Source organism: Lampris incognitus, chromosome 10 (genome assembly GCF_029633865.1).
Source record: "Lampris incognitus isolate fLamInc1 chromosome 10, fLamInc1.hap2, whole genome shotgun sequence".
Classification (NCBI taxonomy): domain Eukaryota; kingdom Metazoa; phylum Chordata; class Actinopteri; order Lampriformes; family Lampridae; genus Lampris; species Lampris incognitus.
This window is the reverse complement of record NC_079220.1, coordinates 15227386-15255380: the sequence shown is the minus strand read 5'-3', so window position 1 is coordinate 15255380 and position 27995 is coordinate 15227386. Positions and strand designations below refer to the sequence as shown.

The following is a 27995-nucleotide window of genomic DNA, read 5'->3' as shown; positions in this document are numbered from 1 at the left end:
GTATTTACGCCCCAAGTAGATGGAACACCCTGCTTGAGGACCTGAGAGAGGCCCCCACACTGGACACATTTAAAAGCAGGTTAAAAACCTTACTTTTCAAAACAGCCTATGGCTAAGTTCTTGGTGTGCGTTTGTGTTTTGTATATTTTGCTATTTTTATATATTCTGCTCCGATTGTTGTTACGTTTAATTAATCAGTTTTTTATGGCACTTTTATTTATTTTACTAAATCAGTTTTATTTTACTAACTGTTTTAAACTTATCTATACTTTTTTGTGAGGGGGGAGATTTTATTGTGTGAAGCACGATAGAAAAGTGCCATACAAATAAAATCTGATTGATTAATGGTCATGGTAATTTGCATATGAAACTGGTCGTTGTTTATAAGGGTGGGGATACCTGCAGTCTGTCGAGACTGAAGAGGTCACTTAGATGAGTGATGAAACGTTGTGTCCAGATGAACTGATTCACCTTCCTGTGATTTCCTTACCTTGAGCATGCATAAAGACACGTTAAATCAATTCACTGACGATGAGGAAAGTGCTATTATAGTAATATTGTTTGCCCTCTTAAATTAAGCATCAAATTACTGTTAGCAGTTGTCGCAATCGCTTTGGAGTCTGTTGATGAATACAAACAGTTCATGCTAAAGCAGAGGAGCGTCTTTTGGATATTTTCGCCTGGGCTTTTCTGTCAGCCCTGTTACTCAGCCCGAGTTGTGCCACTCGACTGCAACAACAGAACCATGGCCAAAAAAAAAAAAAAAGATGCAAGATGGATGACGATACCAAATAATGTGCCCCAAATAATATGGGAATAAGTTTCATTGGAGCGATGAATATCACAGGCCTACATGTCATGTTCTCCTCAAAATCTCACAGGAGAAAGATAGTCCTTGTCAGTTGGCTGACGATGATGTCTGGGCCACAGCAGGTGAGAATGAGTGAGTCTTATGAATCCTTTAAGTAACTGTACTTGTACGGCACAAGGGAACCAGTTTTTCACAAGGTGCTTTAGTATTACTCCATATTCATATATAGAGGTGTTGAATTACTGCCAAGGAGTGGAACCACTGTAGTGGGAGATGCTTCACTATACAAAACTATTGTTTATTCCTTACAATGTCCCAAAGGGCAGATTTGTAGTAAGAACTATGACTTCCAAAACTGTACCCACCTTTAAAATAAAATCTAAAAATTACTGTTGCATGTTTAAATTACATGAGTTAAACCCTGATACGAAGCTCATCATACAAAAGACCTACACGGCAATCTAATGTAAAAATTAAACATGTGAAATAAATTTTTTTCTTTTAGCCTGACTTCGTATATTTCATCAGCCATTTTGTTCAGGTACAATATGGACGATCTTAAATACCAAGGTAGCACATAGAAGTCTTCGAGTTCTTATTTTCTAAACATAAAAGTTATTAATTTTCACATGTAAAAGCGTTGATGACATTGTCATAGCAAATATAAGCAGCTGATCTAAAGGCGAGGATCAGGTAAATGGATCACTTAGTCATGACTGATCAAAATCTGGAGTCCTTAACCACAAAAGACTGTCAGATGTGTTTGCAAAATATTTGCTCATTAAGCTGAGTAGGGACATAGGACCTGCCACGTAAGTGTGCATAAGAATCAAATAATAACGCAGTGCTTAATGGTGCGTCTCCATATAGAAAAATGTGGTAAGAGGTCAGTATGATCTAACACTGTTTCCTAACATAGCGGTTGCAAGTGGATGCCGGGTGATATTGCTTGGGAAAGTATCCCGACAGTCGCAAATTCACAAAATAGGAACAAGTCGACGTTCACTTTATTTTGCGCTCTTGCCCATACCTTTTCCCATTCTTTTCCTGATGAAAATGAGCAATTATCGAAATGTCATTACAGAAAATATTAATATTTAAACAAAATATAACTATTATTACCGAATATGATGCTTCTCAACCCTGTGAAATCAGCCTTTCCACGTCAATGGTAGAAACTAGAGTGGAAAGCCAGGAAACCATCATGGGAACAAGGGCAGATTTTGACCGATGGAAACAGCTTGGAGGTGAAGTAAGTCTGCGAAACGTTGTTGATACATGGTTAGGACAGGTTGATTAAAAGTACTGAAAACAATATGATTGCTTGCTCGCATTGCATTATATTAGGAATGGGTGTAAGGTTGTCGCGTCTGAAAGGTTGTGTGTATGAGCGAATAGTAAAAGTCAGCCTCGGTTGAGACAAATTGTGAGCCTGCTGTGGGCTAAAAACAGGAGTCCCAGTGTATCTGCAGGTCAGAGCTATCTAGGAAATCGGTGGAGAAAACGCTGGCGGGCGTTTGGGGGGCCAGCGGGGCCAGGGTGGGAGTTTCCTCACTCACCCCTTCTCCCAGGGTGAGATCCAACCATTCCATACTGTCCAGTCTCTGCTCCCCAAAGCCCAGCCCCCCAGGAGGTTCAACAGAGTTATAGCCCAGGTCATCGGTATCCATGGGGGAAGGGGGATGGTCCAGAATGCTAGGGGTGCTCAGCATCTGGCTGTGGAGGTCGTCAATCAAAGTTAGCAGGCCACCAGGCTCCACACCCAGGAGAGGCTTGCCAGTGGTGCTTTCCAGGAAGTCCTCTAGTCGTCCATTACCCGTACTATAGAGCTGTAGTTCTTCCTCGGTGGTGTTTGATGGGGCGATTGGTTCATCCTGAGTTGCAAGTGGTGAAAGCGGTTGGGTGTTGGAGCTAGGGGGAATGGAGGGTGATAGAATCACCTGGAGCGGAGAGGAGGGAGGTGAAGATACAGGTGAGCTGGGATGGAGTTGGGCCAGGGACAGGTCCGGAGTTGGTTTGAAAGAGCTGATTTCTGAGAAAAAGAAAAAAAAGACAGTGATGTCACAGAACTGAAACACTCATATTACTGTACTGCTATCGACATGTTACATGTCAAAGGGTTGTATCATGAGTCTATGAAAAAACCAGTGACTACAAAACAACTCAATGCCACACAACACACTGAATATGCATCTTACCTCCAGTCTGAAAAATTATATCAAAGAAGTCCTCTATGTGCTCGGTGTTTTCCTGAGTACAGATTAAAATACCAGGGTTAGTTGCAGCTCTGAGTTCTGAATCAAATCCATACTCTTTAGTGACCTAGTTTAAGCAGGTTAGACATTTACCATGTTTACCAGAGACTGTCCCTTTAAGACGGTGGGTTCAGGGGTAAACAGAAGGGGATTGTGGGTAGATGCGAAAGAGTGGTTTTGGTGTGTGGGCTAGCATGTTGTGCAGCCCGAAGTGATAATTGTGAACTTTGAGTTTAATGGAGGAAATAAATGACCCCACAGCTGTGTGGTCAAAAGGAGAAGTGGTCTCGTCTCCTTTCTGTCATCCTCCACATTGGTGATCCGACATGAGCCATGGAAAATGAAGCTATCAATACAGGGGCAGTGGCTAATGCCGTCTTGCTCAAACTGTCCGACTTCTGGGAGATGGCTGCGGCAGCATGGGTCACTCACGTCAAGGTCCAGTTTGCTACATCACTGTGGATGAGACCAGGTACTACTACATCGTGGTGGCACTCGGAACATCTACGGTGTCATGGATATTGGGCTTGCTTCAAGCCCTGCTGCCCATGGCTAAGTACAGCACGATTAAGAGACACTTGCTGCAGGCTTTTGAGCTATCAGAGGTGGCCAGGCGGACTGGTTGTTTTCGCTGCAAGGCTTGGGAGACAGCAAGCCATCGGACTTAATGGACTACGCTGGGTTCATGTGATCCCACTTTCCTTTTCGGCTAACTGTTTCTCCGTCAGCTCCCCTCACACAGCCGTGCTGCCTTGGCTAGTTCCAAGTTGTCCACCACCAGCAACGTTCGGGAGTTGGCTGCAGAGGCTGACAGGATTTTTCTGGCCAGCCGACAGCAGTGTGCGGCCACTCTGCTGCCTGCCCACGCTCTTCCACCACCGCCAGTTGAGGCTGCGGGCGTCAGCGTGGCAGCAGTTTCTCATTGGCAGCAGGACTCAGCTGGGACTGAGTTTCTACCATCCTAGGTTTGGAGCCAAAGCCAAGCAATGCCGTACACCGTGCAGCTTCAGCGGGGCGGGAAAAGCCAGGGCCGGCACTCAGTAGTAGCCCTGAGTGTTGGCCAGAAGGCAGGCTACTGCTTATTCAGGATACCATCTCTGGTGGCTAGTTGATAATGGCGCGTAACAGAGCATCCTACCCGCAACAGCAGTGGACGCAAGGGCACCTATGGCATGAGGTATGTGGGGGTGGGTTTTGGCGGTCGGCGGTTCGGCTGGGACTTTGTGATGGCGAAGGTGTCCATCCTCCTCCTGGGCACAGATTTCCTACTCGCTTATGGACTTTGGTGGATGTTAAAAACCGCCGCTTGATTGATGCTCGCCACCAGGAATGAGTTTCAGTGTCTGCTCGTTGAGTTTCCGGACCTCACAAAGCCCATCTTCTCATCAGTAGTCACCAAGCACGGAGTGGAACACTACATCACCACCACTGGCCCCCCGGTCTACGCCCACGCACGGCACCTCAACCCAGCTAAGTTCACCATCGCCAGTGAGGAATTAGCCAACGTGGAGCGCCTCGGCATCATGGGCCTACCCCCCTGCATATGGTCATGAAGGCTAATAGTGGTTGGCACCCATGTGGTGATTACCGCCGCCACGACACCAGACCGCTACCCCATCCCGCACATCCAGGACTTTTCCGTCCACTTGGCGGGGGCAGTCATCTTCTCTGAAGTGGACCTCATGCGTGGCTACCACCAGGTGCCGAAGATGGCAGTAACCACGCCGTTTGGCCTGTTTGAGTTCCTGAGGATGCCGTTTGGGCTCAAGGGGGCTGCACAGACCTTTCAGCGGCTCATGGACTCTGCTGACGGATAGGCCTTTCTTGTTTGTTTACCTGGATGACATTCTCGTTGCCAGTACATCCGTGGCGGAGCACCTGGTCCACCTCCGGTAGCTGTTCAAGCAGCTCAGCCAGCCTGGGCTCATTGTCAACCCAGCAAAGTACCAGTTGGGCCTGCCAGCCATCGACTTCCTTGGGCACCAGGTTACAAAGGACGGAGCAACCCCCCCTCCCTGACAAGGTGGACGCTGTCGCCAGATTTCCACGCCTGAAAACGGTGAAGTCCCTGCAGAAGTTCCTGGGCATGATGAACTTTTACGACCGGTTCATTCCCCGGCCGGCTCATCTCATGTGCCCCCTGTATGAGGCCCTGAAGGGTAAGGACCCCAAGGGCCTGGTGGACTGGTCAGAGGAGAGAGACCAGGTGTTTTAGGATGCTATGGCTGTGCTGGCTGACGCCACCTTATTGGCGCACCCATCGACGGATGCCTCAGATTACACCATGGGGACGGTATATGAACAGTGGGTGGGCAGAGCCTGGCAGCTGCTTGCTTTTTTCGGCTGTCAGCTGCGCAGCAGTGAGAGGAAGTACAGCACCTTCGACGAGGAGCTTCTTGGCTTGTTTCTCGCCATCCACCTGCAGTTCTCTGTGTTTGTGGACAACAAGCCGCTGACGTTCGCTATTGCCAAAGGTACTGAGCCGTGGTCTGGGCACCAGCAGTGTCAGCTCTCTTACATCTCAGAGTTCACCACGGACATCCGGCACGTCGCCAGCAAGGACAACTTCATCGCTGACTGCCTATCCTGGGCGGTGGTGGGGGCCATCCACTTGGAACTCGACTACACTGCCAACACGGAAGTGCAGGCCTACCGGACCGCTGACACTGGGCTGCAGTTGAAAGACGTTGTGTTCGACAACACGTCTCTGTGACATCGCCACGGGTCAGCCCTGGCCCATTGTGCCCACTGGCTGGCGGTGGCAAGTTTACGACGCTATCCATGGCCTTTCACACCCAGGCGTAAAAGCATCAACGAAGTTGGTGGGGGCCAAGCTCGTGTGGCACGGCCTCAGGAAGGACGTCAAGGACTGGGCAGGCACTTGCATAGCATGTCAGCACTCCAAGGCCCCCCTGGCGCCGTTCCTGGAGCCCAGGGGGCATTTCATCCATGTCAGTGTGGACCTAGTGGGACCCCTGCCCTCCTCCAGTGGTTTCACTCACCTCCTCACCATGGTGGACAGGACAACCAGGTGGCCAGAGACTATTCCGCTGTCATCCACTATGTCCGCCGAGGTGGCTCAGGCGTTCACTGGGTCCTGGGTGGCCTGGTTTGGCACAACGTCTGACCTCACTTCTGAATGGGGCCTGCAGTTTATGTCTGAGCTTTGGACTGCAGTCGCTGAAGGCCTAGGGGTGAAGCTAGGGCTGCAACGATTAGTCGACATAATCGACGACGTCGATCATAAAAACTCGTCGACGCAGAATTTTAGCTTCGACGCGTCGTATAAAAACAATCAGAGCCAGTAACGGTAACTCAAAACCGCACAAATGTTCATTTGTAACTGCAATGCCCTATAGGAAGTGCTGGGGGCAGTATCGCTTCCATCGTCTGATATAACTGCATTTTGCATGAACAACGAAGAGAAGAAGAAAGCGTATGAATGATGGCGGAAAGGAGAGCGAATGAGGCTAATGAAGAGCAAAAACCAGCGAGACCGAGACTATCAAAAGTCTGGGAGTATTTCACAGATGACAAGCCAAAGAAGTCAGGTAAATGCAGAATATGCAAAGCCGAATTGGCATTCCACAGCAGCACTACGGCGATGCACGAGCATTTGAAACGCAAGCACCCTGGAGCCACGATGATTGCTACTTCGGATCATGGGTAAGTTTAGCTAGTTTGCCACAGTATCGTAATGTTTACGTTAGCTTAAGTTACATGTTGGAAAACAGAACGTCTCAAGGGTGATGCTTGCTAAGCGAACGCTATTTCAGTTATGTGGATTCTGCGTATCCACCAACGAGCTGTATGTAACATTAGCTAAACAGCACCAAGCTTGCAGCATAGCACACTACAGCTTAGAGTTGTTTAGCTCCGTCATTTATCACCGAGTGTCGTGTTTTTGCAGACTGGAGTATTAACTAGCTAAGTTAAGATTGCTAACGTGAGCTAAATGTTAACGAGTTCTAACATTCACTGACTCTGCAGTAACTTACTGCGCTATGGGCTCTAGGTTTCTTTTTTTTTCAGTTGAAAAAAATTGAGCTTTTTGGGCTAAAGCGCAGGCAAGACTGCAGAGACGGGGAACGTTAGCACCATCTAACATTAGCTAGCTATCTTACTTAGCTAGTCAATCTGCAGTCTGCAAAAACACGACACGGTACTAACGTGAGCTGGCTGTAGCCTAGACAGTCAACTAGCTTTCCCAGTGCGCTCTAATCAGCTGTAGCTTGTCGTAGCGTTAGCTAGTTAGACTGGGTTGGAGCATATCAATAATTCAGTTGTAAGATATTTATTCATTTAAATGGTTTAATTGGTATTAGGCAGTACACTAAGATAAACTGATACCATAGCCTACAACTTGTGATGATAATTAATACAGCTTTCTGTTTTGTTCTCTTTCTATTTTAGTACTAAGCAAAGGCGTGTGGATGAGTTCATCCTGAAGAGAGGCTCATGCACCCCTCAAATGGCTGGAGTCTTAACAGAGAGCATCCTCAACATGCTCGTCAATGACATGAGACCAATATCCATGGTTGAAGATGGGGGATTTAAGCAGATGGTCACCACATTCCATCCAGGTTACACCTTACCTTCCAGAACTCATTTTACTAAGCTTATGGAGGGAAAGTATGAAGCTACTTTTGGTAAGGTTAAAGATGCTCTTAAAGCAACCAAGAACAAGATTGCCCTGACAACTGATGCCTGGACCAGTGTCGCGACAGAGGCATATCTTGGCATCACCTGTCACTTTATAAGTGATGACTGGGAGCTCACTAGCTTCTGCCTTACAACCATGCCACTCGAAGAACGGCACACTGGACCCAACATTGCTGCATGGATTGAGCAGGCTGTGGAAAGGTTTGAGATCCCTCCAAGCAAGATTGTGGCAGTTGTTCATGACAATGGCTCCAATGTCGTACTGGCTGCAAACATCTTGCAGGAAAAACATGGGTGGGTGTCTATCCGCTGTGCAGGCCACACTTTACCGTTGGTGATCAATCGTGCACTGAAACACCCTCAGATCAGTAAAGCACTGGGAGCAGCGAGGTGTCTCGTCGAGCACTTTAAAAGGAGCGAACTGGCTTCAAGCAAGCTTAAGACAAAGCAGAAACAGATGGGGACCCCGGAACACAAACTTGTCCAAGATGTCTCTACCAGGTGGAACAGCACCTATTATATGGTGACTCACATGCTGGAAAAGAGATGGCCACTGACTGCGACTGTCTGACCCGGCAGTAACACAGAGAGGGAAACAATACCTAGACCTCAAAGCTGATCAGTGGACCCTGCTAGATGAACTGGCCAAAGCTCTCCAGGCCTTTGAATGTGCCACTGTCTACTTGAGTGGTGAAAGCTATGTGACAGTCTCCGCCCTCCCTCCACTAGTCAGAGGGCTTTTGAAGTCCACCCACACTGCCTATGATACAGCTCCTGTGCAGGCCTTCCAGGCGGCTGCTTCAGAGGAGACCACTGCACGCTGGTCAAGAGAGGTCACCATCACAGATGATGACCCAAGCAAACAGATCATTGCAGCTGCACTAGACCCACGATTTCAAAAACTGAAATTCCTGACACCAGAGGAGAGGTTCAGTGTTCAGAATAAAGTACAAGCTCTGGCCCTACAGTCCAAGGATGGGAGTACTGTGAATAACCAGCACACCAGTGGGAATGAAGAAGCCACAGCAGCATCAGCTGACAAGGATGCCACAGACTCAGCTGAGGGAACTACAAATAGGTCTGTTTCAGCTCTCGATTCACTGCTTGGATGTGACTCAACAGCCAGTGACAGTGAGACCAATGATGAACAGGATGCGCGCAACCAAGCGATCAGTAATGAAGTGCTGACGTACTTCGGAGAGCAGCCCCTCTCAAAGACAGAGTCCCCTGTCTTGGTGGAAATTGAATGAGGCAAAGTATCCAACCCTTGCATCACAAGCCAAATCGTTTTTGTGTATTCCAGTTACTTCTACTCCCTCTGAGCGTCTCTTCTCAGCAGCTGGGAACATCGCCTCAAAGAAGAAAGCCAGCCTCACTCCAGAGCACGTCGACATGCTCACGTTCCTGCACTGCAATTTAAAGTGTTTATGAACTGCAGGAGATCAGAGTAAGACACACATATACACACGCACAGCTCCTCTCACTCACACACAGCAAACAAAAGACCTACAAGTCTGTCTGAGCTGACTCATTCTCCCCTCCTGTTGGAGATGGTGGAGCCTAGTGAGTGGATCCACGTCCCCCTCCTGGACCAGGTTAACAGCCCCATCAGAACCGCGGTGCTGGGGCAGAGGCTGCTATTTTGAGTTACTTTTAAAACATTATTTGCGCATTATCTTTACGTTTTGACTTGCACTTTAATTTGTATTATTTAATTTATTTATTTTGTTTTTATTATGATTGATAATGCATTTACTTTCATTTGTATTATTTAATGTATTTATTTAGTTTTAATTATGATTGATGATGCATTTGATTAAACAAGTAGCTCCAAAACAAGTTCCAAATTCAAATGTTTCATGAGTCATTATTTTAATTCGCTATGGGATCATGTTATGTTAAGGCAGAGAGACACAGGGCGACATTCACAAGTGTGCAGACTTAAGCATGTGAGGTAAAACGTGCACTGGAGCCCGGAAGAGGATCCGCGCCCTCAGGAAGCAGAGATGGAGGGTGTGAAATAAATAACCGTTAGATTAGTCGACTAATCGAAACAATAATCGACAGATTAGTCGACTACCAAAATAATCGTTAGTTGCAGCCCAACGACCACACCATGGCATACAACCTGCAGGGCAACAGTTTGTGTGAGCGGTTTCATCGTTCTATGAAGGCCGCTCTTTGGGCCAGCCTCACAGACAGCAGCTCCCGTCAGTCATGCTGGGCCTGCAGTCCACCCCTAAGGAAGATCTCCAGTCCTTGTTGGCCAAGCTGGTTTACGGCTAGCCACTGCAGGTCCCAGCGTCAGCGTTTTCACTCCAGTCCCAACTTCGCAGCATGGCCTCCCTTAGTCTTATGTCCCCAAGGACCTGCAGTCAGCTGGGTACATCTTCATCCACCAAGACACCCACCGTACCCCCCAGCGACCACCCCTTCCGTGTCCTGGCGGCAGGGGCTAAGAACTTTGTGGTGGACATGAGCGGTAAGCTGGAGCGGGTTTCAGTGGACCGCCTCACCTGGACTTGGACTGGCCGGTTCAACTGGCCCAGCCCCCTCGGCGTGGACGCCCCCCTGCCCCAACACCCTTCAAGAGGAGCCGTTTTGGCCGCATTATCCGTCCCCCACCACATTGATTTTTTTTCTTTTGAATTCTGGGGGGGGGGTGTAGTGACCTAGTTTAAGCAGGTTAGACAATCACCATGCTTACCAGAGACTGTCCCTTTAAGATGGGTTCAGGGGTTAGCAGAAGGGGATTGTGGGTAGATGGAGGGGTTTTGATGTGTGAGCTAGCATGTCGAGCAGCCTGAAGTAATAATTGTGAACTGTGCACTTTGAGTTTAGTGGAGGAAATAAACGACCCCACGGCTGTGTGGTCAAAAGGAGAAGTGGTCTCGTCTCCTTTATGTCATCCTCCACAACGCCATCTTACACAAGTCACATTGGAACATGTTAGACAATATAACATCTGATGACATGACATGATACAACGCAGCAAACCAAAACGTTCCATGGTATTTGTAACATTTTCAACACAAAACATCATAATGCAACATGGCGTAATGTAACGGGATGAAACGTAATGCGAGTGAGACAATCAGATGCTCATTAATTGGTATGTAATAAACGCAGTAAGGTGTGTAGTGTGTCATACCTTTTGACTAGGGGATGAGATGGCTGTCGAGGGGGTGGTAGCCACTTGAAATCCTGCCTTTTCCGCCTATAATCAGTCAAAATTCAGAGTCAAGATAAACATACGTATGTCTGCATTGCAGGGATATTCTGCAGGAACAGCACAAACCATGGAAACATCTGAAATTAGTGAACTTAAAATAGATTTTATTCTCATTTTTTCAGCACACTCCTTTCTTATATTCGTAGTGACAGAAACACACATGTGAACCAGTAAAACCACAGTCTTTTGCTGTTGGTGAGCAATTAAGCAGCTCTTCTGGAACAGTAGAGTTAAGTGGCAGGCTTAAAATACAACTTCATGATTGTTATTGATGGAGGGGAAAGAGTAACTCTTAGTTCCTCCTGACCCAGATTTTCCCAGTCAGACTGCGCACAGGAGCCAGCTTCCCTCTAGTCACAGGCCAACTTCACCAGATAGGCTGGTGCTGCCCAGAAGTTTTAATGCATTATGAAGGAAAATTTAAAAAACAAAAAAAACAATCATCTCAGGACAAAGAGATACCTGACAACAGCAGTGTGTATGATCAATATACTGCACTTAAAGTCAAAACCTGACACGTTTTATTTTCAAAACACAATTTTCTCCTAAAACAACAATGGAACCGGTTGCAGCTGCAGAGACAAGAGATAACCTACATCTCAATCAAAAGGGGACGCAATGGAGTCTGGTTTTCTTCTGCATGAACAAAATAAATCATAGTAATGGAGGCTGTCATCACAGCAATTAGCAGAGTAATAATAGTCACCACCAGAATACATTAAACTACTGTCAGATATTCTTCTGAAGGATCGCCATCATTGTTTTACACAGTATACATCATTAATTTCCCCCGTTATTGGACTCACTGGGGCAGTTGTTATCATCTGTCTTTAAGGGAATGTTCTTGTGCTGCCACAGACATATTACGAAGGTTTGTTTGTGATCTGAATGAAATGTGCAATGGGGATCCATTAACTGTTTTTAAATGAGAGGTTAAAGACTTATAGTACACAGCTGGTCTTCCAAACTCAGCTTAAGCCTTGCAACTGCCTTTTATTGGATATTTCTAATAACAGTGCAGTGCGAGACAGTTTTTGACCTTTCTAACATATGTGTATGTGCATGCATGAATTTTAAACTGTACAAATTAAGTAACTGAATATGATAAGGCAAAGAATTTCCAAAGACAAAACCCATCCTTCCACAATATCAAATCATAACAAGAAATTTGTTATTTTGAGATTTTTATATTGGTGAGAATGTTACCCCCAGTCAAACCCTGACAACCAGACCACTCTTAGAAAGAAAAAAAACCCATCATGTATTTTATATTTTTAACAAACCTTTTTATTTTGTTGTTTTAAAGATCCCATTTGTGTCTTGTCTTTGGCTTGATTATCAGCATTGACCAGCTGAGGAAGAGGTTGGCTGGGGAGCTTGACTGGAGCAGACTGCAGTCGCTAATAACATTGAAAAACAAGAGTTTTGTTAATGGATCGACAAAAATGTATCAAAAATAGAGATCATCACAAACAGACACAGATGGCGAGTGAGCTACATACCTGCAGTGTAATATGATTGGTTAATTTGTTCTCAGATGGGTCAGTCCCTTGGTTCTCTGTCATGTGATTGGTCAGTGAAATCAGGAAGTGGTTACCATTCTTGTCAGTGATCAGTGTTGGGGCTGAGCCAGTCCTGAGGAGGTCTAACGGGCAGGGGGCCGAACCTGACTGCTGGTTGATGAATACTTGAGAAACCTGTATAAGACCAGCAACAACTTTCACCAAGTGTAATTCATTCAGTCTCTGAGTGATTTCTTGCAGTTTTTCACATCAGCATGCCCAAATAGGGCATGAAATCTCAATTCATTTATAAATTATAACAAATCCAGTAATTCACTAACCCACTGCAATAGATCACCTGATAAAAAAAATGATAATAATGATGTTACTTTTAAAACATTATGCCCATGCCACATTGATATTTTCAACATACTAGACTATACCAAAGAGTTTTCCTTACTGTCCATGAAAATCGGTATACAAAAAAGTGAGCACAGTTCTGAAGCCGAACTGTTAATTACTATTAACTGTTAACAGTTAATAGCAAACAGCCTTGTACTGACCTGTTGTAGCTGTTGCTGCGCCTGTCGTTTCTGTTGTTTCGTTTGCAAAGACTGTTGCTGCTTTAGCTGAATCTTCGTCTGTATCTGGATCTGCTGCTGCTGTTTTACTTGTTGCTGTTTGGGCTGCTGCTGTTGCTGTTGTTTAACTTGTTGCTGTAACAACAACTGCTGCTGCTTCAGCAGAATCTGTTGCTTCAGCTGGATCTGCTGCTGCTGCTGCTGCTGTTTGGTCTGTTGTGGTGATGATTGCAATAGCTGCTGCTGCTGCTGTTTGAGCTGCTGCTTATGTGACTTCTTCTTCCTCTGTTGAGACCGTTTCTGAAGACTCTGATAGTTGTGCTGTACTTGAGGCGCCTGGTTGGTGTTCTGCTGGTTGTTTTGGAGTGTCTGCTTCTGGTTCTGAATGTTGTGCTGTTGCAATAGCTTCTGTATGGCCTGCTGCTGTGCTAACTGCAGAGCTGTCTGCTGCAGACGTAAGTGTTGCTGTTGTGTTTTCGTGCTGGTCTGCTCTGGTTTGACGAGCAGCTGAATCTGCTCTTGCCCCTCCTGCGTTTGGGAGAAAGTGTGCAGGAGGCCCTGAGATGGTGGTGATATCAGCATGGTCATGTCTGACCCCGCCTCCTCTGATTCGACTGTCTCCTGCTTGATGGTTACTTTCGTGACGACCATCTCAGAGCGGCGGGATGGTGAAGGACAGGAAGATGGAGGCTGGGTGGATGAAAAGGAAGGGGAGGATGCAGGGATGTTGGACACGTCAGGAGGCTCTTCTTTGACTCTTACAAGAAGCGCAGGCTCTGTGACATCCTTTCCTCCTCCCCCCTCTCTCTTCCCGTGTTCCAGCTGCATCCGAAGCGCCTCCACCAGTCTCTGTTTCTGCCTCAGCATTCGTGTCAGCTCCTCTATCTGCTTGTCTTTCTCCAGCAGCATCTTGTCTTTGTCCATCGTTGGCACTTTGTTGGTAGTAGGAATTGTGGGGGAGACAGGCAACGAGACCAGGCGGGGTTTGCTGGAGAACCGACAGCTTTCTGGGGCAGAAGAAGAGAGATCTTCTTTGATGGTGGCTGTGGCAGGAAGCTTAGATGTTGAATTTTGCTGGAGGCTGAGCTGGGTGAGAGGTGATCTCACCTAGGGAGAGTGTGTGTGTGTGTGTGTGTGTTTGATGTGGAGGAGAGAGGGAGAGAGAAAGCATCTGAATTTAAAGCAAAGAAACAGTGATTGCACTTGAACTGATGTCAAACAGGTGTTCACATGGGGGCTTAAAAATGATGCAGAGACTTCAAAGTGAAATTTGTCGGCTTTGCTAATTTGAAAGTAAAGAAACATGCAAACAAAGAAAGATCCAAGGTTTTATTTACGACTAGCAGACATTTATGCAAGTCGAAGGGCAGGATACGTAATTAGGGGACGAGATGGTAATAACAGAGAACATTACTAGCCTAATAGGCCAGAAATCCTCCACTTTCTAATCCCAGCTGCATGACACAGGATTTAAAATAAAGTGTTGGTGTTGTAACTCGGCGCTTTCTAAAAAAAAAAAAAAAAAAAGCTAGGCACACTCAAATAAGCGTGTGTCAGAATACCCCTGTTTACAAAGATTAGATTAAAACAAAAAGAAAAAACATTAACTGACCAGTTCTCCGAAAGTGTCGCTGTGGTAACTGGTATCCTCCGGGCTCATGGCGACTGCAGAGTGGTCAGAGGGCGCAGGGGAACCAGGCGGGGAGGAGGCAGCACTGCCAAAGGTCATGAGCTGCTGTGGGGGGGTTGTTGCCGTGGAGACAAACAGCGCGCTGGCTGCAGCAACGCTGGCGACGAACCCATCTGTAGAAAGTTTTCAAGAGAAGAATACGCACACAGGGTGAATGGAAAAAAAGATACACAACATTAGATAAACTGTTCTGCTTTTGTTTGCCCTTTGCAGAGCTCGTTATCCAGAGAGGATGGACTGAGCAAATTTTCAGCACAGCCCCATTTCACGCTAACACTTGTGAGCTGCCGAGAACAACCGGAGTCTAAATTCTTTTCCTGTCACTTAACACAGCTTCATAGGAGTAGCTGTGTGTTGAGGGCCTTGTTCAAAAGCAACTCTGTTAGTAGTAGTTGGCGCACACTTTTGACACCTGGATTTTTTTTCTGCCAACCAGGGATTTGAGCCCATTCTCATCCCAAAGTGTCCTATAATGATGACACTTTGGCAAAAGCGTCTATGTAAGGCATGCAAGGTGCCCTTCCAAGTCTATATATGGCATGCATCTTGGGTGAGCCGATCACAAGTGTACAGCTCTAATTACAAGTGTGAATGCACCAGTTCAGCAAAAAGCTTTTTTTTTGTTTGCCTTACTGTAATTTCTGACCCACAACTGTGGAAGAGCCCCTGCCCGCTTTCACTTTAAAGTTCAACTTCAGGTTCAGGTTCATTTATCCACCACGGCGCCCAACCCTCTCAAACCTGCTGGAATAATTAAATAATTTGAGCCTGGCAGGGTTCAGGTTGAGAATTACAACCTCTATTCATTCATTCATCATCAGCTGCTTCTCTGGGGTCGGGTCCCGGTGGCAGCAAGCTAAGTAAGGCACTCCAGACGTCTCTCCCCAGCAATGCCCTCCAGCTCCTCCTGGGGGATCTCAAGGCGTTCCCAGGCCAGATTGGATATGTAGTCCCTCCAGCAAGTTCTGGGTCTACCCCGGGGTCTCCTCCCAGTTGGCCATGCCCAGTAAACCGCCAAAGGAAGGCGCCCAGGAGGCATCCTAATCAGATGTCCGAACCACCTCAACTGGCTCCTTTCAATGTGAAGGAGCAGCGGCTCTAATCTGAGCTCCCTCCAGATTTCCGAGCTCCTCACCCTATCTCTAAGGCTGAGCCCAGACACCCTATGGAGGAAACTCATTTCAGCCGCATGTATCCACGATCTCACAACTTTCGGTCACTACCCAAAGCTCATGACCATAGGTGAGGGTTGGAACAAAGATTGACTGGTAAATTGAGAGCTTTGCCTTCCGGCTCAGCTCCCTCTTCACCACAACGGTCCAGTACAACGTCCACATTACTGCTGATGCTGCACCAATCTGCCTGTCAATCTCCCGCTCCATCCTACCCTCACTCGTGAACAAGACCCCGAGATACTTCAACTCCTTCACTTGAGGCAACAACTCATCCCCAACCTGGAAGGAGCAATCCACCATTTTCCAGTAGAGAACCATGGCCTCAGACTTGGAGGTGCTGACTCTCATCCCAGCCATTTCACACTCAGCTGCAAACTGCCCCAGTGCGCGCTGGAGGTCGCATTCTGATGAAGCCAACAAAACCACATCATCTGCGAAGAGCAGAAATGCAATTCTGAGGTTCCCAAAATGGACACTCTCCTCACCTTGGCTGCACCTTGAGATCCTGTCCATGAATATCACAAACAGAATCGGAGCTTCCCATCTGGCCAATTGTGTCTGTAGGGACGCCGGACCAAGCCAGAGGTAACACGAGGATTCAAACCAGCGGTCCCCGTGTTGGTAGGCAATGGCATACACCGCCACGACACCCTTTTGTTGTGTATTTTGATCACAAAATGAAAGAAGGCAAACAATCACAGCCTGATAAGCCTAATTCACTCAGTTAACCATACTGGTACTCACATATTTGACAGAGTTATCCGAGAAGAAAAATTGTAGGTGCCAGGTAAAAATAGCTGGAGAGGTCAAACACTGCTGCAGGAGGTTTAACATTAGAATCTATTGAACACCCAGCATGTCTCTATACAGACACAGAAAGGTAACTTGCATGTCACCATTGGCTGAGAATGCATTGGGAATTTATTAACCTGCTTCTCTAATCTTAATGCTACTTCTGCCCCTACTGGTTCTCCCACATGTGGCTCTCTCCTAAGAAAACACTGTTCCTACAGAGAATTCCCAGGAAAATTAGATACTCAATTGACTGAATATATATGATTTAATTGCATGATTGTAGTTAACTGCACCAGGGGAAATTATGTTAACTATGATTTCATCAAATTTCCCCAGTCACCTGATTGAAGCACCAAAGAGGAGGGGTTGCGATGCTGTAGCGGTGATGTATTGCTAATACTTGTTGTTCTGGAGGTTGTTGCTGCGCCTCCTGCCACACCGCCTCCCTCACTCAGCTCCTGGTAGGCCCTCAACCTCTCAATGAGATCATTCTTTGTGCCAGAAACGGGCAAGCTACGCAGCTTTAACTCCGACTTCAGCTCTGCCACCTGTCCAGAGGATGTAAGAATAAAGATTTCAGGGAAAATACATACAAATAGATGTCAATGACAGGGAATGAATAAGAAGAAAATGAAAAAACATGACGGGCAAAGAGAGAGGAGGAAGCAAAAAAAAACAAAACAGAATAATCCATCATTGTCTTCCTCTCTTTCAGGTCTAAAGCACAGAGGCCATTTTTCAATGTCACCCATTTCTGTGATGGTGGCTCTTCAAGAGCTAGCCAAGAGTCATTCCATGTTGTCATCAGCTTGTAGACAAAAGAGAGAGTTGACAGCCTGTATTGTATTGATGGACTATCAGCACTTGGAAGACTTGGAGGGCTTGTCAAGATAAATGGCTATGCCAGTTTTATACTTGTTAGGGATCTAAATTTGAAATGGTTTTGTTTGAATGAGTGAATACCGTTCACATTCTGTGAGAGGGGTGGGTATAGATTTTTCCGACTCGCTCCAATACTGTTTACATCACAAAAGAAGAGACAAGAAATAAAGATAACAAGCTAACCATATGAAATTTGGGATTTGTTTGTTGTAGTGCTACCAACCTTCATTTCATCCAGGTTGGGGGGCAGAGAGACTGGTCTGCTTCCCCCTGCAGACGCCAAACTCAGACGGCTCTGTGCAGCCTGATTGGAAGCAGTTGCCGAAGGAGCAGTAGCAGCCCTCGGAGGAGACTGGACAGCGTTGGAAGATGAGGCGGAGGCGGAAGCAGATGGTTGCTGATCTGTCTGGGGTCTGGGAGAGAAACGGACAAAAAGATGAATGCGCTGCCAAAGCCCTAAAACAAAGTCAAGCAGACAAGCGTACACAAGCGCACACACAAACAAACACACAAATACAAACACACTGGCATCCAGGTACATCTGTGGACCCCAGCATGCAAACCAAATCAACTGGACGTCAGCTTTTCCTGTTATTGAGGGTCAGGATTCAGCAAACGTTGGATTGCTCACCCGCTTCCAGTGAATATGAGCTTAGTTTGAACCACAGTGACACAAATTTAGTTGTTTGTCTACTTGGCGCTGGGCGATATGAACAAAATCACAATATTTTTGACCGAATACCTCGATATCATGTTTTTTTTCTTTTCCCCCTTTTTCTCCCGAATTGTACACAGCCAATTACCCTACTCTTCCAAGCCGTCCCGGTCACTGCTCCATCCCCTCTGCTGATCCAGGGAGGGCTGCAGACTACCATGTCTCCTCCAATACATGTGGAGTCGCCAGCCGCTTCTTTTCACCTGACAGTGAGGAGTTTCACCAGGGGGACGTAGCGTGTGGGGGGGAAATCACACTATTCCCCCCAAACAGGCGCTGGTGCAGCGACCAGGACACATACCCACAACCGGCTTCCCACCCACAGACACAGCCAATTGTGTCCGTAGGGACGCCCGACCAAGCGGAGATATTGATATTTTGTTGATATTGTAGAGACGGCTATTGGTGCGCTCACAAAATATTTACTCAATGACATTTTTGATAAACATTCATTAGTAATGTGGATATGATGTCCAAATGAATATTGAATTTGTACACTTTGGCCCTGTGATGGCTTGGTGGCCTGTCCAGGGTGTCTCCCCGCCTGCCGCCCAATGACTACTGGGATAGGCTCCAGCATCCTGCAACCCTGAGAGCAGGATAAGCGGTTTGGATAATGGATGGATGGATGGAATATTGAATTTAAACAATGTTATGTTGTAGTCACTGGGTCATAAGACATCCCCTGTGGTCCGGTCAACACCAGATAGTGATGCAGCTCTCCAGCATGGATTTATTATGGGACAAACTCACATTTCGTCGAAAAAATAATAATCAGTGCTACAGATATTCTTCTCATATTTCAGGTATGAAGGGGGTATTAGTGAGCAGGTATTCCTGATTAGCGGGTGGCCCGATCACTAATGGTTATGGTAGGAGAAACATTGGGTAAACCCGCTGGGTTTAAACGACACTCGTAGAGACTCACTTGGGCGGAGCGGGGAGGATGGTGTGGTAGTTGTAGTGCTGTTGCTGCTGGCTTAGGATCTGGAGCTGCAGGAAAAGCTGCTGTTGCTGGAGGATCTTGGCGTAGGAGGAGTCCAGCTGGGGAGGGGGCTCCTTATCTCCCTTCTGGTCAGGGGGGATGTACTGATGGTACTTTAACTTCTTTATCTGTGTGGAAGAAATTTCATTTTAACTGGAAGAACCTTTAAATTGTATTAGCTAGTAGCAGTCTTTCTCACTTTTCTGCGTTTTGTGATTTTTCCACTGAACATGCTGATAGTATTTTTTCTCCACGCACACGTAATACACCAATATATGAGACTCAAATATTTTGTTGACTGACCAGACAAAGAACCTAGAAGATTTGATCATAGACACAAAGAAATCATCACCAGTAAAGCAATGTTAACACAATATACCACCCACATAGGCACTATACTACTGCTGCTACAACTACTACCACAACTACTGCTACTTCATATTACATTATAGGACTTCAGATAAGAGTTTTAGTAGAGTCATTATTCTAGTTTGTGAAATATATGTAATGTCTTCTCGATCTTTTAAATTAGAATACTAGTAGTGCGATTAGCATGTTGGTTATTTCATGTTTTATGTGCTCTATTCTGATTGATTCTGACGTTTCTATTTATACCATTTTCCTCGGCTGTATCCAAGTATGTGTTGCTGCAATTATCCAGTTTCCCCACAGAGATGATCTAATCCAATCAAAATGCTGTTTTTTCTTTATGCAATTTCCCTTCTGGTCAAATATTAGGGGTAGTTTGAGATATTTATCTGGTCACAGTAGCATATCTATGCAAACTATAGAATAACTATATTATTTGCCACTGGGTTTTGATTTTGGTATCACTAAACTTTTATCCCACTTTGCATGGTTATCACAAGGAGAAGTGGTAGAAACCTTGGGCTTGCTGTCCTTTGGTTTCTTAGGTCTCTGGATGGAGCGGTCAGAGTTTGGCTTTGGCTGGGACGAAAGAAAGGTGAGGAAAAAGGATAAGTCCCCCCGTTAACTTGTAGACAGCATTATACTTAATCATCCACCCCACTTAAAAAGACAAATTCAATCAGAGGCCCTTTGATGATGTTGCTTACTTTGACGGGTGCAGATGTGGAGGCTCTTTCAGCAGCTGGTTCTGCCATGCCATTGGTCAACATCAGTGGAGAGGAGGCGGGCTCAGAGGCAGGTGGGAGAGGAGGAGCAGGAGGCGGGACCTGATTGAGGAACTGAAGACACAAGATACACGTTTCACTTAGGAACAGTGATCACTAGCCCACAAAGTGAGATTTCTGAAAAGTAAAACACCATTGCCTAATGGTGTTTCAACAGCCTTTTGCTTAAAACAGCGTATTGAGGCCTGACCCTGCATAACCCTGACTGGCTCTTTCAAAAACCCACAATCTCATCGGTGCTTAAGGACTTTGCATACCAAGTCTGAATTATCATGTTTTTTTTTTAAATCTGTCATCCAAAAAAATTGTAATGCACAAAAACCTTGCACACTGAGTCTAATCCGTTATTATTATCATTCACAATAAGAAATAAAATGGCATCTTCCAGCAGTGGGGATGACTCTGTGGTTCTTAACACTTGTGAGGAGAAAAAGAAAATGTTTTGGTACATCTAATTCTGGCGAGGTGGCAAGAGAGGGGAGAATTTCCCCGGCTGCTATAGGTGCTGTGGAGCTAATCTGATCGCTCTAAGATCTACTTCAGGATGCCATGGCCCACTTGGATGCATTGCAAGCAATGCTTGAACTGCACAGCAGAAATGAAGAGGATCAATTACCGCAATCCAAATGATCCTGAACAGCAGCTGGCATAGTTTGAGTCGTTGTAGTGCTCTGACAACTCTCAAAAATCCCTGAGAGTTTTTTGTGCTTCCATATATAACAGAGGTGTTGCAGGCGTAGGCAACCTTGTGCCATGGAGTGCATTGGGTATGCAGGTTTTCCTTCCGGGCCAACACAACACTAATGTGATTTCGCCAATTAATCTGTCCTTTGGCTGAAGGTGTATTAATCAGTGAAATCACCTGGTGTAGTATTGGGTTGGATGGAAAACCTGCGTTCTCGTGATACTCCGTGGCACATGGTTGCCTATGCATGCTGTAGAGACTCCAGCTTCAATTTTGCATCTATAGTGCAACGTGGTGGTCAAACTCTGGTACAGCATTATCTGCAGCATGTCCCTACCTGGGTGGGGGAGGTGATGCTGCTGGCAGCCAGTGTATCCGGAGGAGAGGGCAGAGGGTCCAGACTCAGAGGAGACTCCTGACCAACAGGATGCTCTGGTGACAGACTGTCATTGCTGTCTTCCTCAAACGATGAGTTCTCACCTGACACCTGTGGGAAATCTGGAGGGTATGAGAGGGAGGGAGGGAGGCGGATTGGTTGGAAGGCTGAATTAGTAAAAAAAAAAAAAACCCACCATCATCACTTTAAGTAGAAGACAAAAATCTATTCTAGGCGAGGCCATATCAAATATATAATTGTCAGTGGAGGAAGGGAGGACGGAAGAAAACAACAGACGGAAAGACATATCTCTTTAATGTTTATCACTGTCAAGTTCATTTGTAGAGCCCTAACTTACAGTCTTAGAGTGCTTTATTCACATAGTGATAAACAGGTCCAGTAAACAACAATGGATGACCACCCTCTGCCCTTAGACTGTTGATTTGGATGGGGAGAAAACCCACAGAGGTGGAAAAAAATCTTGGAGAAACCTCATTAAGAGTGATAGATCAGAGATCCCTCTGCCAAGATGGATGAGTGCATTAGGTGCCAAGGGCAGGGTTGACAAATTAAGAAATGAAACACTAACGATTGTAATAATGAAACAATACTGTAATAATGAAACAATACAAAAATAGAAAAGGGAACAGTAGAACAGCACTGTATGCAGAAGAAAGCATGCACACACGTATACAAACATGCTGCACAAAGCAGGGTGCATGGAGCACGCTCAAGATACAACAGGTGCAAAGCAGTTAAGTTACTCCCACCGTTACACACCTGCTACAATGCAATCTACCTGTGGCACTCAGCGGGTGTGCGGCTCCGCCTGCCTGCCTCAGTACACCCATACCAAGATGGCACACACTGAGCTTCAAAACCTGTATTTACAGATGTTAAACCAGTCCTCCCTCCAATTAATCTGCCTATTGCAGTGTCAATGAACCACCTCCCTGTCTGGACAGTTAGCATCCTAACACATCACTAACATGTGCCTGCATGTGTGTTTGTGTATTTGTGCGCCCTTTCCAACTGTGATATTACATACGTCGTCGGCACAAAGACTACTCGCCACACATAAACCAGTGTATTTGTCCCGACAGCTAATGTGATGGCTGCAGGATAGCAATTTACTGTCAACCCTGTATGTGCAAATGCACCATTACCATGACCGCTTTACAACCTATGTCTCCTCTGGGAGAAAAAAAAAAAAGAAAATCTGCCATAGACATGCTGCACCGAATTATACTTTATCCCCGTGTCTCTTTTAATGTCAATTCACTTAAATGAGACTTGACCTGATTCATATGCACAGCATGTGTTGGGGATTTTAGATCATCTGTTGTGTCACTTATGTAATCAATGGATTAACTGTTTTCCCATTTAAGTAATGAACGGCTACTAAATATACTGTGCTTGTTCTGTGTTTGATGGTGTCTTTTGATATTTCTAGACAATTTCCCCTCCAGGAGAATACAGTGAGCCCCTACCCTGTTTCTCTTCTACTCTCTAATGCAGCAGTGGACTGTATTTCATATCAACTGGTTTCTGCAGCACAAATTAACTTTCCCTCTGTCTGTCTGCACCCCAGCTACTACTACCGTACCCCAACTACTACTACTACTACTTACTACAATACCACCACCACTAATACTACTACTACAATACCACCCCAGCTACTACTACTACTACTACTACCTACTACAATACCACCACCAATAATACTACTACTACAATACCACCACCACTAATACTACTACTACAATACCACCCCAGCTACTACTACTACCTACTACAATACCCCCACCACTAATACGTCTACTAAAATACCACACAACTACTACTACTACGTACTACAATACCACCACAACAACTACTACTACCTACTACAATACCACCACCGTACCACCAAAACTACTACTTACTACAATACCACCACCACAACTACTAAAACTACCAATATTTCCACCAACACCACGACTACTAGTACTACTACTACTATCACATTGGTTACTATGTATACATTGATATGTAGTCATAACTGCCATTACTGCTACTGCTGCTACCACCAATGCTATTACTTCAGTACCAAAGCTACAGCACTACTACTAACACTACTATTAGAACTACTATCCACAGTTCCACTATTATGACAGCTACTACTGCCACTGCTATTTCCTCAACTACTACTGCCACTACTGGTACCATCTGTACCAATACTACTACTACCACAGTTATGAGTACTGCTACTATCACTACTACTGCTAAGATCCATAGGAGCTCGGCTGTTGCTACTGTGGCCCTGCAGTTTCATATGTGGGTGTAGGGTGGCAGGTGCACAGAAAACGCCAGTGATCCACAAGTTATCACGTTATTACTATTAAGTGGATCGTTTACTCTCAACACAGGCAGCAGAGAGAGCAGGAGGAGGTACCCATCCTCATCCCTGTGGACTGTGCTGAAAACTGCTCCATTATGAAAGAATGATTGTTATTAAGTAATTGGAGCGGATAAGGGCCAGGGAGCTTTGCACAACACACTGCTGCCCTTTAATTTACCATCCACAGGAGTTGATGAAGACACAACATGGGGTTGATTGGACCCTACCAACCAATTTTGTGACGAGTACCCCACTGCTGTGCTGTATCAATTTGTGTGCCTGCATTTGTCTTTGCATAGCATTTGTGCACCTGGGTTTGTTTGTATGTGTGTGTTTAAGTGTGTTCTTGTACTTCTATCTTTTTGAGAACCGATATGATATTTTAACATTCAGAGTGACGACATTTTTTTGCAAAGTGAGGAAATTTTAGCCAGTCCTCACTTCTTTAAGGGTCTGTTTTAGGGTTAGGACTTGGGTTTAGGGTTAAGGTTAGAATTAGGATTAGGGTAAGGTTAGGGTAAGGGTTAAGGTTAGGCATACTGTTACGATGGTTAAGGTTAAGGGCTAGGGAATGAATGAAGTCAATGATGAGGGGTCCCCACAAAGATAGAAATACAAGTGTGTGTGTGTGTGTGTGTGTGTGTGTGTGTGTGTGTGTGTGTGTGTGTGTGTGTGTGTGTGTGTGTGTGTGTGTGAGACTGACACTTTCATATTCCCAGCAGACCTAGCAGCATTAAGTCAGCCGTTGTTGCTGGGTCCTGGTGACAGAGATAGATAATCCATTGACTGTACTTTATTGAATCTCAGGTTCCATGCCTCAGTACATCAATCAAATGGCTGGGACAGTTGTCTCCAATCTCATTGTCAAATGTCAGAAGACTCTGGCATTTTCGCCGACAACAACAAGGGGGGGGTATATTGACAGCGGCAATATCTGAAGTTTTAGTTCGACCTCCAAAGGCTTCAGGCTGGGTCATACTGCTCATTTTGTTGCATTGAGATTCAAGTCAAAAGACATAATAAGATGTCAGTTGTAAAAAATGATCATGGAATCTGTCACTTTGCCTGCATTGCAACTGCAATGCCGTGTTCACATCCCATGTACACACATTCACACAAAGACCAACAACCATACACCATATACATGTATTAATTATCCATCCATTATCCAAGCCGCTTATCCTAATCAGGGTCGCGGGGATGCTGGAGCCTATCCCAGCAGTCATTGGGCGGCAGGCGGGGAGACACCCTGGACAGGCCGCCAGGCCATCACAGGGCACACACACACACACACACACACACACACACACACACACACACACACACACACACACACACACACACACACACACACATTCACACCTATGGGCAATTTAGTATGGCTGATTCCCCTGACCTACATGTCTTTGGACTGTGGGAGGAAACCCACTCAGACACGGGGAGAACATGCAAACTCCACACAGAGGACGACCCGGGATGACCCCCAAGGCTGGACTACCCCGGGGCTCGAACACAGGACCTTCTTGCTGTGAGGCGACCGCGCTAAGCACTGCACCGCTCATTCTCTGTATTTCTGCTGTACATGCATCTCTCTCTCTCTCTCTCTCTCTCTCTCTCTCTCTCTCTCTCTCTCTCTCCTCTCTCTCTCTCTCACACACACCACACAAACGCACGTACAAAGCTAACATGCAAGCATTCACAAAAAGAGTTTGAGCTCTGCAAAGATCATGTGTAATTCTCATCAGTGTGACTGGGTGACGTTAGCAGACTTATCACTGATAGATGACAGCAGGGAAGACGAAAGCGAGTTAAATTCCTGTCAGTCAGTCAGAGATTGGACAGTAGATATAATTCAGCAGAACTCAATTCAACCTTTTTTACACCCACAGCAGTGGCTGTTATGAAGTATGTCTTCAGGTTGAGTATGAATGTGTATGAATCATGGGAAGTGTGCATATGTGTGTGTGTGTAATTGTGATTGTGTTGACACACAAACACAATTACACACAGGCAACACCTGTGGAGTCGCCAGCTGCTTTTCTTTTTTTTAATTTATTTCTGATTTTTCCCTTTTTCTCCCAATTTAGTGGCCAATCGATCCCTATTTAGTTCAAACACCCACCCTCGTACTGCATGCATTCGTCAACTGCATCTCTCCGGCCGGCAGTCTTGAAGGAGACGCCTCCCCACTTCTGTGACAAGGCAACTCCAGGCTGAACCACTGCTTTTTCCGACACACACAAAGACGCATTCATATGACGAACACAAGCCGACTCCGCCCTCCTACCGAAGACAGCGTTGCCAATTATTGCTGCTTCGTTGAATCCGGCCATAGTCGGATCTGACGAGACCGGGGCGCGAACCCCGGTCCCCAGTGGGCAACTGCATCGACACAAAGCCGATGCTTAGACCGCTAAACCACTGCGAAGCCAGCTACTTCTTTTCACCTGACAGTGAGGAGTTTCACCAGGGGGGCGTAGCGCATGGGAGGATCACACTATGCCCCTCGCCCCCCCCCCCCAAACAGGCACCCCGAACGACCAGAGGAGGCGCTACTGCAGCAACCAGGACACATACCCACACCCGGCTTCCCACCCGCAGACACAGCCAATTGTGTCTATATGGACGCCCGACCAAGCCGGAGGTAACACGGGGATTCGAACCGGCGATCCCTGTGTTGGTAGGCAATGGAATAGACTGCTACACCACCCGGACGCCATGCGCATGCAATTATTAATGCTCATGTGCATGTGCTGATAAACGATTGCATCACTTAACATTTGCATAAATGCTCGTATCAATGTATATGATTTATGTGATGGAGGGAGAGGAAAAACGGAAAGAGGGTGTGTGCCTGTGTTTTACATGTGTTCTGTTTCAGGTGTGTGCCACCAGGCATCTGCGTGGGTACTTGAGAGTGCTTGTGTGTGATGAGAATAGCAGAGGCATGAATAGGAACATCAAAATGTTCATGATAGCTGGAGGAAGAAGAGGTGGCAATGAGGGACTTCCTGTCAGAGCTCTCTTTCAGGATGTAGGTGTTTGGATAAATGAGATTTATCTCACAGATATATCAGTGAAGGCACGCACGCATGCACACAAACTCTATACAAACACGACTGATATGAATGAAGACTACGAATATGTAAACGAATGCAGCAGGTGGTGCGGCAACTGGGTGGTGTATGAACCAGCGTTCCAGTCTGGAGGCTCTGATGACTTTAATTACAAGTTCACCGTAGGAGGAAAATTGGTGGGCTGCGGTCGATCTGCTTATTCCCGACACATCTAAGTTGCTGTGGCCACTGAACACCTGAGCTCTGATGCATGAGGACCAAATCGGGCGGCAGGACGACCTTGAGGTTTAGACAGACCTTCCTCTAAGGGGTTTTGACTGAGACCCGAGCCCCATTTTCCTCCCTCCTCTCTGCCCAACTTAAATTAAAACAACATCATTATCATACTTGCTTCTGGTATGCGATGGTGGGCTATCCTGGTTTTCCCACAATAAGTGCTTTTATAATTATTTCATTTATCACAACTTTAATAAAGTTTACTTTAAAGTCCCCCTGTCCTTCCCAACATGCGCTGCATTTGTGCTCTGTCACTGGGTGAGCAGGGTATCATTTTTGCGTTATATAACAAAACCGCGCTGGTGCCAAGGGAACAAGTGACACCACTGTAATTGTACAGTCAGTGACTCAGAGCTCTCGCACCTCAGACTCGTACAACGTAGGGGGAAGGAAGAGCGACTGTAGTGTTGCTTCTCATCGACTTCTGGAGCAGCGGGCAATGTAAAACATGTCAGATATGGAACCTACTGGCGGCCATTGTCCATACTGGCTGCTGTGCTATAGCCCTGCAGCGTGCGTCATGAATACACACCCTCTCTTTTAATGGAGTGGACTTTACCTAGCCAACAGAAACATCCTATCTCGAATACACTACTGCTGTTAGTATAAAACCTAGCATAAAGGCTTGTAATTATGTGAAAAGACACACGTCTGGGTAGCGTGGTGGTCTATTCTGTTGCTTATCAACATGGGGATCGCCAGTTCGAATCCCCGTGTTATCTCCGCCTTGGTCGGGCGTCCCTACAGACACAATTGGTTGTG

The 27995-nt window shown here is 46.1% G+C and overlaps 1 protein-coding gene across 1 annotated transcript in view; it reads right to left on the bottom strand.

Moving 5' to 3' along the window:
- Nucleotides 1-1050: 1050 nt before the first annotated feature.
- LOC130119739 (myocardin-related transcription factor A-like) overlaps nt 1051-27995 on the bottom strand; it is an 84869-nt gene continuing 57924 nt past the window's right edge. Inside the window, exons 7-20 of the mRNA XM_056288345.1 lie at nt 21462-21622; nt 20362-20493; nt 20171-20233; nt 19229-19413; nt 17809-17998; nt 17044-17251; nt 14656-14846; nt 13026-14150; nt 12463-12657; nt 10880-10945; nt 4903-5040; nt 4692-4811; nt 3010-3061; nt 1051-2843 (exon numbers count right to left, since the gene is read on the bottom strand). Of these exons, the coding sequence (XP_056144320.1) occupies nt 2254-2843; nt 3010-3061; nt 4692-4811; nt 4903-5040; nt 10880-10945; nt 12463-12657; nt 13026-14150; nt 14656-14846; nt 17044-17251; nt 17809-17998; nt 19229-19413; nt 20171-20233; nt 20362-20493; nt 21462-21622 (3416 nt within the window). The 3' untranslated portion in view covers nt 1051-2253. The remainder of the gene's footprint in view (nt 2844-3009; nt 3062-4691; nt 4812-4902; nt 5041-10879; nt 10946-12462; nt 12658-13025; nt 14151-14655; nt 14847-17043; nt 17252-17808; nt 17999-19228; nt 19414-20170; nt 20234-20361; nt 20494-21461; nt 21623-27995) is intronic.